Below are 13435 nucleotides of genomic sequence, written 5' to 3'. Positions count from 1 at the left end.
TTTATAAAAAAAAAAGTGTAATGTAATAGAAGGAACATTGCAGTTAGAAGAAAGTGAAATCTAAAGCAAAACTACATGACATATGAGAAGAAAGCACAGTGTGGCTGTAGTGAGGATGAGTTCGTACTGCCTTACTTACTCTATAGGTCAGGTGTCACTATGGTTACAGAGTGTGAGTGACAGGTCTCCTAACTGGAACTTCTACACGAGCTCCTTCATCATGAAGCCGTGTGCAGACATCAGCACGTGTCTGAAACGACTCGAAGGCCATCAGTATGAAAAACGCCTCAGTCTTTGAAACGCTGTTCTGTTTGTTTCCTAGAGTCTGTCTGTTTGTCTACACACACACACACACACACACACACACACACACACACGTACACACTGAAATCACTCATCATACAAAGTCACCCATGTTCCCTAATAAATATTTAATTTGTATTTTCACAGAACATCTGTAACATGTGGCTGTCGCATGAAGCTGTACCATATAAACAACATTCAAACGTTGTAGCCAGTCAGGGTGAAGCCTGTTAAAGGACAATTCCGGGCAAATTCAACTCGAGGCTGTATTTTCCTAACATCTTAGGTCTAAAAGAAGGAATATGAAGATTTTCAGTTTAATTGCTCCTGTTGTGCGGTAGTTGTGTCCGTCCCCGCATCGCCACGGCAGCGATGAATGGGAGTGGATTGAAGTTCCACTGCTTAGGCTGTTTACATCCCTCAAAGCCGCAATTTTTGTCCACAGACAGCGTCAGATGGCTCCTCAAACATGCACCGAGAAGTTTGTTTACTTCAAGCATGTCAAGAGTTGATTGTTAGGAAAATACAGCCCCGAGTTGAATTTGCCCGGAATTGTCCTTTAAACTACTTACTTAAATATTTATAGGGTGCTGTTATGTAACATGTTTTATGTAAAATCTCAATCTGTAAATAATGGCAACTAACAAAACACTATATGTAGTCATTTTAAGACATGGAGTGAAATGTAACATAGTTACTGAATAAAATGATAATACTATTGGCTACAATGAACTCAAAAATGTACTTGATAAAAGTTTTTGAGTTTTACAGACGTATGTATTGAGAAATACCATAGTCTCCGCTATAGTGACGAGTTACTCAAATATAGAAATGGATTGAAACTCCCCCCCAAAAGAAATCATGTACAGTAATAGTTGAGAATAAAATATTCTGGATCAGCAAACCAGAGCTGTATAACACAACTCAACTCAATAACTGCAAAAACACAAAATATTCATTTACCGTCTGCAGATCGAACTCTTCAATAATGTGCATAAAGACGCTCCACATTTTAAGTGTGAGGAATTGGACAGACATGACAGTAATGTGTTGTCACATTAGCGTCTGTTCGACATTCACACTTTTTCACTTCCCCATCATTTCTTCCCCTGGTGCTTCTCAGGGAGGAAGACGCATCTCTGTGATCTTCATGCTCACAGCGGGACGTCCGTGTTCAACACACCGACACATCACACACACTCCTCCTACAGCATTCCCTCTCTCGCTTTTATTCTCAGCTTTGATTCTCACTTTATTGATTATTGACACAGACATTCCTGAAATCCTGATTTTGTTTGTTTATTTTTAACCATTCAAGAACATGATTTCCAGTTCTGTGACTTAAATGAGACATATTCTGCCCCCTTTCCACAAATTAAAATAGTCCCCAGGTGTCTTAAAGACGTATCTGTGACATGCTTTGGTCAAAATACCTCAAGGATCAAACATCACAGCTCTTTTCATCCTTTCAAAACAGCCCTGTTCAGAACAGCTGGTTTCAGTGTCTGTCCCTTTAAATACAAATGAGCCACTGCTTGCCCCACCCCTTCTACTGGTACCAGGTAGGGGTGGTTTTATGTAAATTTGAATCTTAGTTACATCACTGGAAGACAACTGAGGGAACAGCTCGTAAAACCATGTGGATTTCAACCTAGGGAGTCTGCACATTACAGATTTGTCAATTCTCACAATTTGGGGTCCAGAAGGCAAGACAAACACCCAAATATATGTTAAAGAGCCTTCAAAAAGTGATATTCCAATAATATATCCACTTTAATCAACTAATGCAGTGTAAAATATATTATTTTTCTAAGGTTTATTTTAACCGTGGGTATGTACCTGTACTCAAGGGGCAGTTTTGATGGTTTCCACAGAGCAGAACAGAGACGTTACCCTATCTTTATCTCTCTGTCTTACTCAGCTCACACTTTCACGGCAGCACAGTTTGCTGCCTCCATCAGCGCGGCCTCCTGCTGCCAAACTGTGAAACCCATTCACTGTAAATGGTCAATTCCATGACGCAGTTTGCTCGTTTCTTACATCAGGTCAATCATCTAAAGGCTTTAAAGGATGATTGACTTTATCGCACAGCGTCGTACAAATGGATCTAAATGACCATATACTTTTATTACAGTTCACATTAAACTGTAAAACTACATTTAAAGCTGCTATTGGGGTTTTCTTTTCTTTCTTTTGACGACCTATGGGGGCTTTAAAACCAACACTGAGCTCGTCACAGTTCATCAAGTGACTCTTTGACATTATACTCATATTATGAAGATTACTTTAAAAAAGCAATTTTCAACAGCGTTCATTTACAAAAGGCTGAACGACCTCTGTATTCTCTAAAATGATCTAAATATAGACCTATATTTAATCTTAAGCAACTGAAAATCTGTTTAATGATAGAAAAAATGCATTTAATATTGTGATAGTCCAGACTTTTAATCTGAAAAACAAACAAACTAGTGTGTTCTTTGTATCTGCAATTAAGCAGAATTCAGTAGATTGATGTTAAACTCTTTCCTGCTGACTCTGATGTCCCTGGCTGTGGTTGATAATATTTGTCATCCACTGCTGTAGCTGCTGGGTGTGAGTGTGTGAACAGCTCATTAACAGTAACCATAAAGGAGCATGTACAACATGTACAACATGAGGAGGTGCTTTGCCTTTCTGTTGTTCCTCATTCATTCTCTCGGGCCAAATGTTTTGACCTTTCTCGCTCCACCACATGGTGTCCTCCACCCTAGCCCTGTGCCAGCCCCCAGCCTCCCCTCCTCTTCCTCCTCCTCCTCCTCCCCCACCATCCTCCTCCTGGCAGAGCAGCTCACCCATGACATTCTAATCTACTTGTGGAGGGGAGTCTTGTGGGTTTTTCGCTTGGAGCTCTTCATCTTCCTCCCCACTTGTTCATATTTCAGCTGCTCTCTGCAGCTAATCATTGTCACTGTCATTACCCTCCCGCCGAGCACACTGCTGTCCTCGTGGCTGAGCTCGGCCTTACCCACTCTTCTCTGTTCCTTCTTTGTGTTAGCCCCTCACAGTCGCCTCTTGCACAATGGGCCACATTTACAAAAACCGCACCGATACAAAAGACGGCAAAGACGCGTTGAAGTCGTCTGACTTCACCTGTCCTCCATCAGTGAGCGGGTTTCTTCTCCAACTGAACTATAGGTCAGACTGTTGAGATTTTAAACCACTGGCTGCTTTCCTCAGACACAGTGGGACAATATTTCCCTTCATAATAACACTGAATATTACTTTGTACAAGAATGCTGCTTATGAAATGAGCTCATGGACTCTTCATAAGAATAAGAATGACTTTATTAATCTCCAAAGGGAAATTAATTTGTGTGTCTGTCAGCTCATAGAACATATTTCAAATTAGAATAATAATCTATTTTTTAATTATTCCTGAAAAGGTGAATCACTATTCAGAGATCTTCATTCACAAAATCAACATCAGAAACTCAATCAGAATCATATACGTATATTCATATATATTACAGAAAAACCACATGAACTTCACATGTGATTCATGTGATTTTTCACATGTGAAACATTTTGCACATGGGAAACAAGTGGTTTTGGCCCAATTTTATGTGAATCAGTCACATGTGAATTCCCATGTGAACCCATTTTCCACATGGTAACATGTTTTACACGTGCTCAGCACATATGCATCTGCAAAACACATGTGTTACCATATAGAGCACATGTTATCACATGTGGAAAATGGGTTGTGATTCACATAAAATTGGGCCAAAACCACATGTTTCCCATGTGCAAATAACATGATTCTCATGTGCAAAATTTTTCACGTGTGAAAAATCACGTGTAGTTCATATTTTTCTGTATTCTAACATGAGAATAAAGAAAATGTACAAAACATATAGGCACATTAGTGTGTGGAGGGGCAGAACAGGTTAATGAGTGTTCAGTGGACGAATTCCAGATTTATTCAACATTTTTGTTATGTTAAATGTTAAACACCTGATACCACGCTCAACTTATAACTGTATTTGAACTTGAGGTGAAAATGTAAAGTAACTAATCAAAAAGTAAACGTATAAAGCGTTCAGATCCCTCCTATTGTTGCACATTGTGCTGTAGATTGAACTGGATTGAATGGCTCAGAGTCTTTGCTGTGTGACTGTCAACCTGCCAGAGGAAGCTCAGCAGCTCTCCATCAATCAGGCTTTTATAGTGAAAGACTGACTCTGACTGACTGAGGAATGACTATGGATGAATTAATGAATGTCTGGTGAACACCAGGCCGCGCTCATCACTTGGCTAATGCCTCTCTACAGCCGAGCGGAGATTTGGCAGCGTCATGCTTACGGGGCTTCTCAGGGAAGCAGCAGGAACATGGAGGACTGGTCGGGGTGGAGGGGAAGATGAATGCAGCCAAATACAGAGAAGGACTGTAAGACAGTCTGATCCAAGTAGCAGACTGGGACGATTGTTGACCTTTTAGCAGGACGGTGACCTGAAGCAAACAGCTGATAACTCTAGAGCAGCTTAGGGACAAGTCTCTGACTGTCCTTGAGGTGCTAAAGTCCAGATGTAAACATCTGCAGAGAGATCAGAAGTTATCCGCTCAGAGACGCTTTAGTCTGACAGAGGTTGACTCAAATCCTAATCTAAAGTAGTACTAAATTCAGGTTCTGAATACTTTTGTAAAGACTTTTTAGACTTAAAGACTGTAAAAATATGTATGTATGACCAATTTTATTTTTAAGTTTTTGATTTTAATAAATAAGCAAAATATCAAAAAAGAAAAGAAAAAGATGCTTGACTTTGTCATTTTCAGTCATTGAGTGTAGATGAATGAGCCAAAAGCAACTGTACCTATTCGAAATTAAATACAAAATAATACAGTGATTTAAAAGTGTAGGAATACAGTTTGTGTATTTCAAGCATTATAGCTGAAATATTAAAACCATCATGTGAAAATAGGAGAATATTCTGAATATTCAGTCTTGAATATAAAAAATCTTGGATTGGACATATACCAATAATAACTTCCACTTGTGAGTATAGAACAGTGTATGGTTGGTTTTGTACATATTCCCCCTTTTTATTTACTTATGTAGTATTTGTATTATTATTTTATTGTGTAAGTTCCTTTTTTTCTTTAGATATTTATATTTATTTATTTGTGTTGTTTTGTTGTTATCTCTTGGTCGTGGTTTGATGGACATGGGTTCTGCATGGTTTGGGGCAGGAGTTTTGAGTCCTAGTGGTTATATGTGTGTGTTATTATGTCTGGAAATAAATACAGATATTGTTGGGGAAAAAAATAACTTCATGTCTTAATGCAAAGTTCTAAATAAAGTATGTCTCTCAGACTCAGAAGCAGGTGTCAGACTAAACAGATTGAACAGTTGGTTGAGTGTCAAAGTGAGCAGGAGAGGAGATGGTACGGGGATGGTCAGGCAGCAGTGGATGGAGATCTGATGAGGACAGGGGTGATGAGTCGGGGTATACAGAACCTTTATACAGCAGCAGTTTGTTAATGCCCCAGTATGTAACTTCTTTGGCTTTTTATTAGCAAAAATCAAATATTGCTTTCATAAATACGTATTTCACTGAAGTGGAATCACGCCCGCATACAAATGAAAGCTTTCTCGTACCTTAGAATGAGTTGTTACAAGTCGTTACATAAGTGGGCAACGCACCGAACCGAGGCGGCCATGTTGCATCGCCATTTTTTACGTTGAGTGGAAGCGTGACCGTAGGTAACCACGGAAACTCAGCGGAGCTGTCGGCTCGGGGAGAAAGTTTTCCAGGTAGCGCCTGTTAAAACTGTCACCACTGTGTAGTGTGAGGAAGGACGGAGGCACTGGTGTTGCATTCAGGTGCAGTCAGGCAGACGGCCGTCGGCAAACTAACCGGATGTCATTTTACTCCACCAGAGAAAGACGGTAAAACGTGGGTCAGGTGGCGAGTATTATTTATCCTGTTACATGCAGCATCTGTTGTCTGTCTGACGTCTGCCCGATTTCACGTGAATGCAACATCAAGAATACGTTCAGATATGCAACCGCACCGCTAGATGGGGGGAATTCCTACACATTATACCTTTAAAGTGATGGGGAGAAGTGGTAGGAACGAGAACTGTAAAGCCACATACACACACACACACACACACACACACATCAGGGAGAACCATGAAAGCTACAGTAAATCAAACACTGTGCATTTACTTAAAGACGTTACGTGTTCACCATGAAGAGTTTGCGGCTATGTGCTGTAAACAGAACGGTCTGGAACATCTGAGCGCTGAACAGCCTGCCACGTTCAGGCTGAGGCCCAGGAGTTCACCGCTACTAATGAGACTGTGTATTAAAAGGGGTGGGGGGTGTGTGGGGGTGCGTTCCTCATTGTGATTCATTATCCCTGTCACATCTGCAACAGGTTCAAGTCGTTTTAAAAAAGGCTTATAGTCAACACAGAGTCACACGGGGCTGAAAGCAGCTGCTGCAGATTCACATTGTCAGCTGTGTGGCACATCTGGCCACATCCAAGTATCAGAAGATGCTTTTCTTGCATATTAAAAAAAAAGATATTATGGAGGAGCTTGTTTTTTATGATCTTATATGTGTAAAAGTGCATCTTATTAATATAGTATGTGTCCTCGGTTTCCTTTTTAGATCAGTGTTTGTTTGCCGTTCTAACCATCCTCTCCCTCTTCTCCTTGTGTGTTTTCTTCAGACTTGCGGCGGATGACGGCAGGCTTCATGGGCATGGCCGTGGCCATCATCCTCTTCGGCTGGATCATCGGCGTTCTCGGCTGCTGCTGGGACCGAGGCCTTATGCAGTATGTGGCTGGTCTCCTCTTCCTCATGGGAGGTGAGTCACACACACACACACACACACACACACACACACACACACACACACACACACACACACACACACACACACACACACACACACACACACACACACACACACACACACACCGACACACACCGATGATGTTACGGTTTATGGCATAAGCCACTCAGCAGGTTTTAAGCATGTGGAGGAATAGTGTCAAATGCACACAGTTAACATGCAGCATAGAAAGATAGAAGATTTTGAGTTCACTGAACCCAATTACTTCATGCTCATTGCATAATGAACATGACTGAAATGCAAATATAGGGCTATACACACTACCAGTCAAAAGTTTGGACACACCTTCTCACTCAATGGTCTTTCTTTATATGACTTTCTTTCATTGTAGATTCATAGTTAAAGCAGAAGTAAGTGGTCCGGTCGTTTTCGCTAATGCTGTGTTCCAGGCAGGCTTTTGAAATCGTAAATTACAGCTTCAAGTCACAACTTACGACTTTGTAGCGTTCCAGGCAACACACTCGTGTTTTTCCGACCTGTTTTACCGGTGAAAGTCACTATAACGGCCACTCGTAACTTCCGACCGGTGAACTCGTACCAGATCGAACTGGTACGACTTCACGGTCGGAAAAATACGAGTTTCCTTGAACGCACCATAACAGTCCTCGTCCCTACGTCACCACATTCACGGCGTCCCTTGGCTGCACACACAGCCCTGCATGCCGTTCTCTCTCCTCATTGGATAAAAACTGTAGGATACGATAAATGTTTTCTCCTCGGCTCAGAGCAGAGCAGAGTGACTGACAGACCCGTGTTTCGGTCCAAACACTCTATGTAAGTGATTGCTGTCGGAAGATATAACTATTTAAGACTTATATTAACACAAATATATCACTTACTTCTGCTTTAATACATCAAAACTATGAAGGAAACACTATGGAATCACATAGTAAACACAAAAGTGTTAATTAAAACAAAGGTCTAAACACAAAAGTGTTACAAAAGTCTAATCTGTCACCTGACCTAAATCCAGCTGAGATGGTTTGGGCAAAACAGCCAACAAGAGCTCAGCACCTCTGGGAACTCCTTCAAGACTGTTGGAAAACCAGTTCAGGTGACGACCTCATGAAGATGATGACAGAATCAAGTGTGCAAAAAGCTGTTATCAAAGCAAAAGGTGGCTACTTGAAAAAAATCTAAAATCTAAAACACATACTGCTTTGTTTAACACTGTTTTGTTTACTATATCAATCCACAGTGTTCCTTCATAGTTGTGATGTCTTCAGTTTGAATCTACAATGTAGAAAGTCATAAAAATAAAGAAAAATCATTGAATGAGAAGGTGTGTCCAAACGTTTGACTGGTAGTTTATATATATACTGTATATTTAACTATAAACAGATGAGTGACAAATTAAAGGAAACATGTCTGTAAAGTGTTTTATTAGGGTGTTTTACTGGGCTTATGATCCACATCATTTTCATACTCATGTAAAAATGTATAGACACCTGGAAACAAAAAAGCATTAAAAATCACAAGATTGAAGTATTATCATATGAAAATGATTACTTTAAATCAAAGCAGTGAAACTAGATGTTTCCCTCTGTTTTATGTCTTTATGTTCTGCACCTAAACATCTCACTCCCAGAAAGAAAAACTGTGTTTTGACAAAATATAGAACTACTGTCTATAAATACAAAAAATGTATTCATCTAAAGTCCCATTTCATATGTTAAACCACTATAGATAGATGTCAAACAGAAAACCCTGCAAACAGCAGTGTTTATATTTGTGTTCTCATCCGTGCTGATGCTGGTTTAGACTGATGAAAGTGGACTGTATGAGTGTGCATATTCTGCCCCTGCATCCCCCAAGCACACACACACACACACACACACACACACACAACCCTACGTGTCCCACTTTCTGGCAGTGGACATTCGGTAGTAACTCTCCACACACATACACAGTGATGTGATGTGTTGTGCGCTGCACAGCTCTTGCTTGGCAGGAGACGACTGCACACTCAATTATGATCAGTCTTGGATTAGTGCTGTGCCCTACAGTTGTATAATGAACAGGCAATTAAAAAGTCAATTATGTTGCTTGGTAATAAAGGCACAAGAAACAGGCTGGGTCAGTCTGCAGTGGCCAAATCACAGAGAAGCAGCCCACGGGGTCACAGAGCTCCAAAAAAACCAGGCCAAATTTAGAGTCTGCATCACACACACACAGCTCCTACTACACAATCCAGAGGAAAAGATTCATTCAGATGAGATAATGTGGACTGAATATAAAAAAAAAATACTGCAAAAAATAGTCAAGGTAAGGGATGTCAGTGATTTGGAGGTACATCCTCTCCTCTCCTGGGTTTTCTCCCCGAGGTTGTGCTTTGGTCCGTGAAACTGGACTGCGGCCATTTTTTCCCCTGGAAAAAAAACAAACATTTAATTCAAAGACTGTTCGGGGAAAGATCCTGCAGAGAGGATGGAGAGAGAGAGAGAGACACATTTCTCCAATAAATGGACCACAATGCAATGCAGACACGGCAGAGTGATGAAGTGGGGGGGATTATATCAGGCAGCCCGGGCTGTGGAAGTAAAAGTCCTCTTCATTTTATGCAGACGCGCTCATCAGGCAATGATCCACTGGAGTGTTTCCAACAGTCTGATGGACTTTAAAACCTGAGTAGTTGAATCATCAGTCTAAAAAAAGGGAGAAATTCCGTAAAATTATGTTTTAAAGGGCACATACTGTAATGGCATCAGGATCAGAGTTTTTACTGTTCTCTTTCAAGCTCTTTGTTTTATTCTGTGCACAGCTAACTAAACCTCAGTCACAGTGCAACATCATGAATGACTTCAGTAGAAACTGACTGAAGTGTTTGTTGTTGGAACAACGACATATACATTTGCATTTTGAGCAATATATCACATGAGCTAGGGCCATACAGTAGGTAGTCCTAATCTTAAAGGGGTAGATCAACATTTTAGCAAATTTGCCTATTGTCATAATCCCTATAGTCATAGCAGTAGGTTTGTTACCTTTAATTATCAGTGAATGTTGTTTTTAGAACTCATATAATACACAGAAATACACAATCCAACACCAAAATGCTCTTGTGGAGAAGTGTATGTATAATGATTGAACATTATGACACATGAAGCAAGTACTCAAAACTACTTGCGCTTTTGAAATCACTCCGCCCAGCAGCCATGTCTGGAATGTAGTTCCGGCTACGCATTTGCCTCGAAATCAACTCCATCTTGTAATGTTACATGATTATTTCATAGCGTGGTGATTGTGCAGGTCACAACTTGTCCACAAGAGCATTTTGGAGTTGTTGGATTGTGTATTTGATGAGTTTGATGAGGGACAGGGGACCTGTACCATTCACCTCCATTGTGTTCGCCGAGCAGCTAGCGTCTCTGCCCTGCTGATCTCAAAACAACATGCACCGATGATTAAAGGTAATGAACCTACTCCTATAACTATAGGGATAATGGCAATAGGCGAATTTGCCAAAATGTTGAACTATCCCTTTAAGGTCACATAGAACTGACTCTTATGGTTGTACCAGGGACTAACAGGCCAAAACACAACCTGAGTGCCCTGTTTGTCAGCTCAGGTGAACTCAGCCAGTCTTCTCCCACTCTCTGGTGTCTGACCTTTTAATCAGCTCATATTACATAAGACTTCGCCTTCAAAAAGCTTTAAAAAGAGAAAAAAATCTGAAGTGTCACCCTGTGACAGTGACACCAGTTAGTTTCAAGCGTAACCTGACCTTTAAGATTATGGTCTCGGTTAAATACAGGAAAGGTCAGTGCTGACTAAAGCGTGCAGGATGAGACTTGTTCAGCGTTTAACCAAACTGTGCTTCTCTCCTCGGCCGTCATTAGTGTCATGGTCGTCATTAACACCTAGCAATTAATGATGTGCACACACCTATGCATCACCATGACAAATCCTCCGCAGTGCAGGGACGTCGTACATTCCTGGATGGGAATAGGCACAGTCCAAGCAACAGTCAACTTCTAAGTCATCTGCACCTGTAAATATATTTCTCTGAACCTGTCGCCTTTGTGGTGAAGGAGCTGCACAAGTGATCACATGGACAATATTATGTGGACACTATTTTAATGTTTAAGGACTCCTTATGTTACAATGGGACAGTGGAAATCTTCTTTAATCTTTATTGTCCCCAAGGGGCAATTTGGTTTAGAATAGCCATTGGCACAATCAAACACATTGAATAAAACACTGAATGAATTAGTGAAATAAGTAAGAATACATGAAATACAATGAACACACAATGGCAATCTCTACAGCTGAAGGACAACCTCCTTCCAATAGCCAAAACTCTGTGTATAAAGGATCTTTGTATATCTTTTTTTATATCATTTTCCTGTTTTATAAAGTTGAACAACCTTCTCCTGTCTGTGTCAGTTTGTGTGTATATTATCAGGCCAAAACTTTGAGGGTATGTAAACTATTGCTCAGGGCAATCATTATGATACCATGATGATGTTACCGAACCACTAACTCTGAATAAAATATTTTTTTTTGCATAATCAATTATATTTTCTGAAATATGGTCAATATTTCACAAGTTCTGTCAGGGTATGTAAACTTATGAGCACAGCTGTATATAGTACTGTATGTTATGATGGACACTGTCAGGATTTTACCTTGGTTGCTCTTTAACTGTATTAACCCCTTAAAGGGATAGTTCAACATTTTGGCAAATTGGCCCATTGTCATAATCCCTATAGTTTTGTTACCTTTAATTGTCGGTGAAAGCTATTTTTAGAACAGCGGAGCAGAGCTACGCTACGGAGGCTAACGGGATTTCAAACTCATCAAATACACAATCCAACAACTCCAAAACGCTCTCGTGGACAATAACGGAACGTTACCAGACAGAGTTGTTTTCGAGGCAAATGCAGAGACTGCTTGCCGAAAAACTGCCCCTGACGGGAATCCGCATCAGCGGTTTTGTATTAATTTACGTTATGTGCAGGTCACAACTTGTCCACCAGAGCGTTTTGGAGTTGTTGGATTGTGTATTTGATGAGTTTGATGAGGGAAACCAAGAAATCCCATGAGCCTCCGTAGCTTAGCTCTGAGCAGCTCACGGCTCTGCTCCGCCATTCTAAAAATAGCTTGCACCGACAAATAAAGGTAACAAACCTACTGCTAAAACTATAGGGATTATGGCAATGGGCCAATTTGCCAAAATGTTGAGCTATCCATTTAACACCCACTGGCCTGTCGGTTGTAGCTGGGCCCCGTGGACGGGCGAGTGGGTGTTAAAGTTAATAATGATGGCTTTCTTCTTTAACATCTTGTGTCTCTGTCGTTGCAGGAACCTTCTGCATCATTTCCCTCTGCACCTGCGTCGCCGGCATCAACTTCGAGCTCTCCCGTTACCCCCGGTACCTGTACGGCCTGCCGGACGACATCGGCCATGGCTATGGCTGGTCCATGTTCTGCGCCTGGGGAGGCCTGGGCCTCACCCTCATCGCCGGCTTCTTCTGCACCCTGGCCCCCTCCGTCCAGCCCATACCCCGATCCACCTGCCCCAAGTCCCGACAGGAGAACGGCACCGTCTGCTAAAAGAAGACCGCCTGAAGCCACAAAACCAAGACGGATAGAAACAGAAAAAAAAACTGTTCCATGTGTTCATCCATCCGCTCATCTCCAGTCTCTCCTGGTTCCAGACTTTTTTTTCTTTTCTTTTTTCTTTTTTTTTAAGTTTGTGTGTGTTTTAAAATGAGTGTCTTGATGATCTGCTATCATGAAAATAACAGAAAAAAACTGAAGAACTAAAAGAAATATTATCAAAAATTTGAAGTTGTGCTTGTTTTGTTGTTGTGGAGCAGACGATGAATAATGGACCATGACCAAGTTTTCTAAGAGGAAACAGGCAGAGACACCGAAGGACTTAGATTTTGGATGGTGAGCGGTTGTTGCCCAAAAAAAAAAAAAAAAAAGGCTCTAAAGCCTTTAAAGGTGAACGATGATGGCGTGCAACCTGTGCAATGCTTATTGCTTAACTGGTCTAACTGTGACTGTGGAGAACTGAGTGACTCGGCAGTGTTGGAATCAGATCGTTGGAGTCCAGTGGAGATCTTGTGGAGGTTTCTCATGGATCCGTCCTGTTGGGGGATCATTCACAAGGAACTCGAACCTTCAAACATGAAACCATGTGACCATGCTGTGGAGCTGGAGTACAGTACATGTCTAGTGGCCATCTATGAACTCTCAGTATTCCAGCTGCTGTTCTGTT

General features: G+C 41.1%; 1 protein-coding gene across 1 annotated transcript in view; it reads left to right on the top strand.

Annotated features, from left to right (window-relative positions):
- The window catches only part of tmem178bb (transmembrane protein 178Bb), a gene marked incomplete at both ends in the record, with an annotated part of 163141 nt that extends 150379 nt beyond the window's left edge, over window positions 1-12762 (top strand). Inside the window, 2 exons of the mRNA XM_083999604.1 lie at window positions 7021-7158; window positions 12512-12762. Coding sequence (XP_083855730.1) covers window positions 7021-7158; window positions 12512-12762 — 389 coding nt within the window. The remainder of the gene's footprint in view (window positions 1-7020; window positions 7159-12511) is intronic.
- Window positions 12763-13435: the final 673 nt, after the last annotated feature.

This window comes from Trachurus trachurus (genome assembly GCF_905171665.1).
Source record: "Trachurus trachurus genome assembly, chromosome: 23".
Taxonomy (NCBI): Eukaryota; Metazoa; Chordata; class Actinopteri; order Carangiformes; family Carangidae; genus Trachurus; species Trachurus trachurus.
The sequence above is the reverse complement of the archived record's forward strand: the minus strand, read 5'-3'. Positions and strand labels throughout refer to the sequence as shown.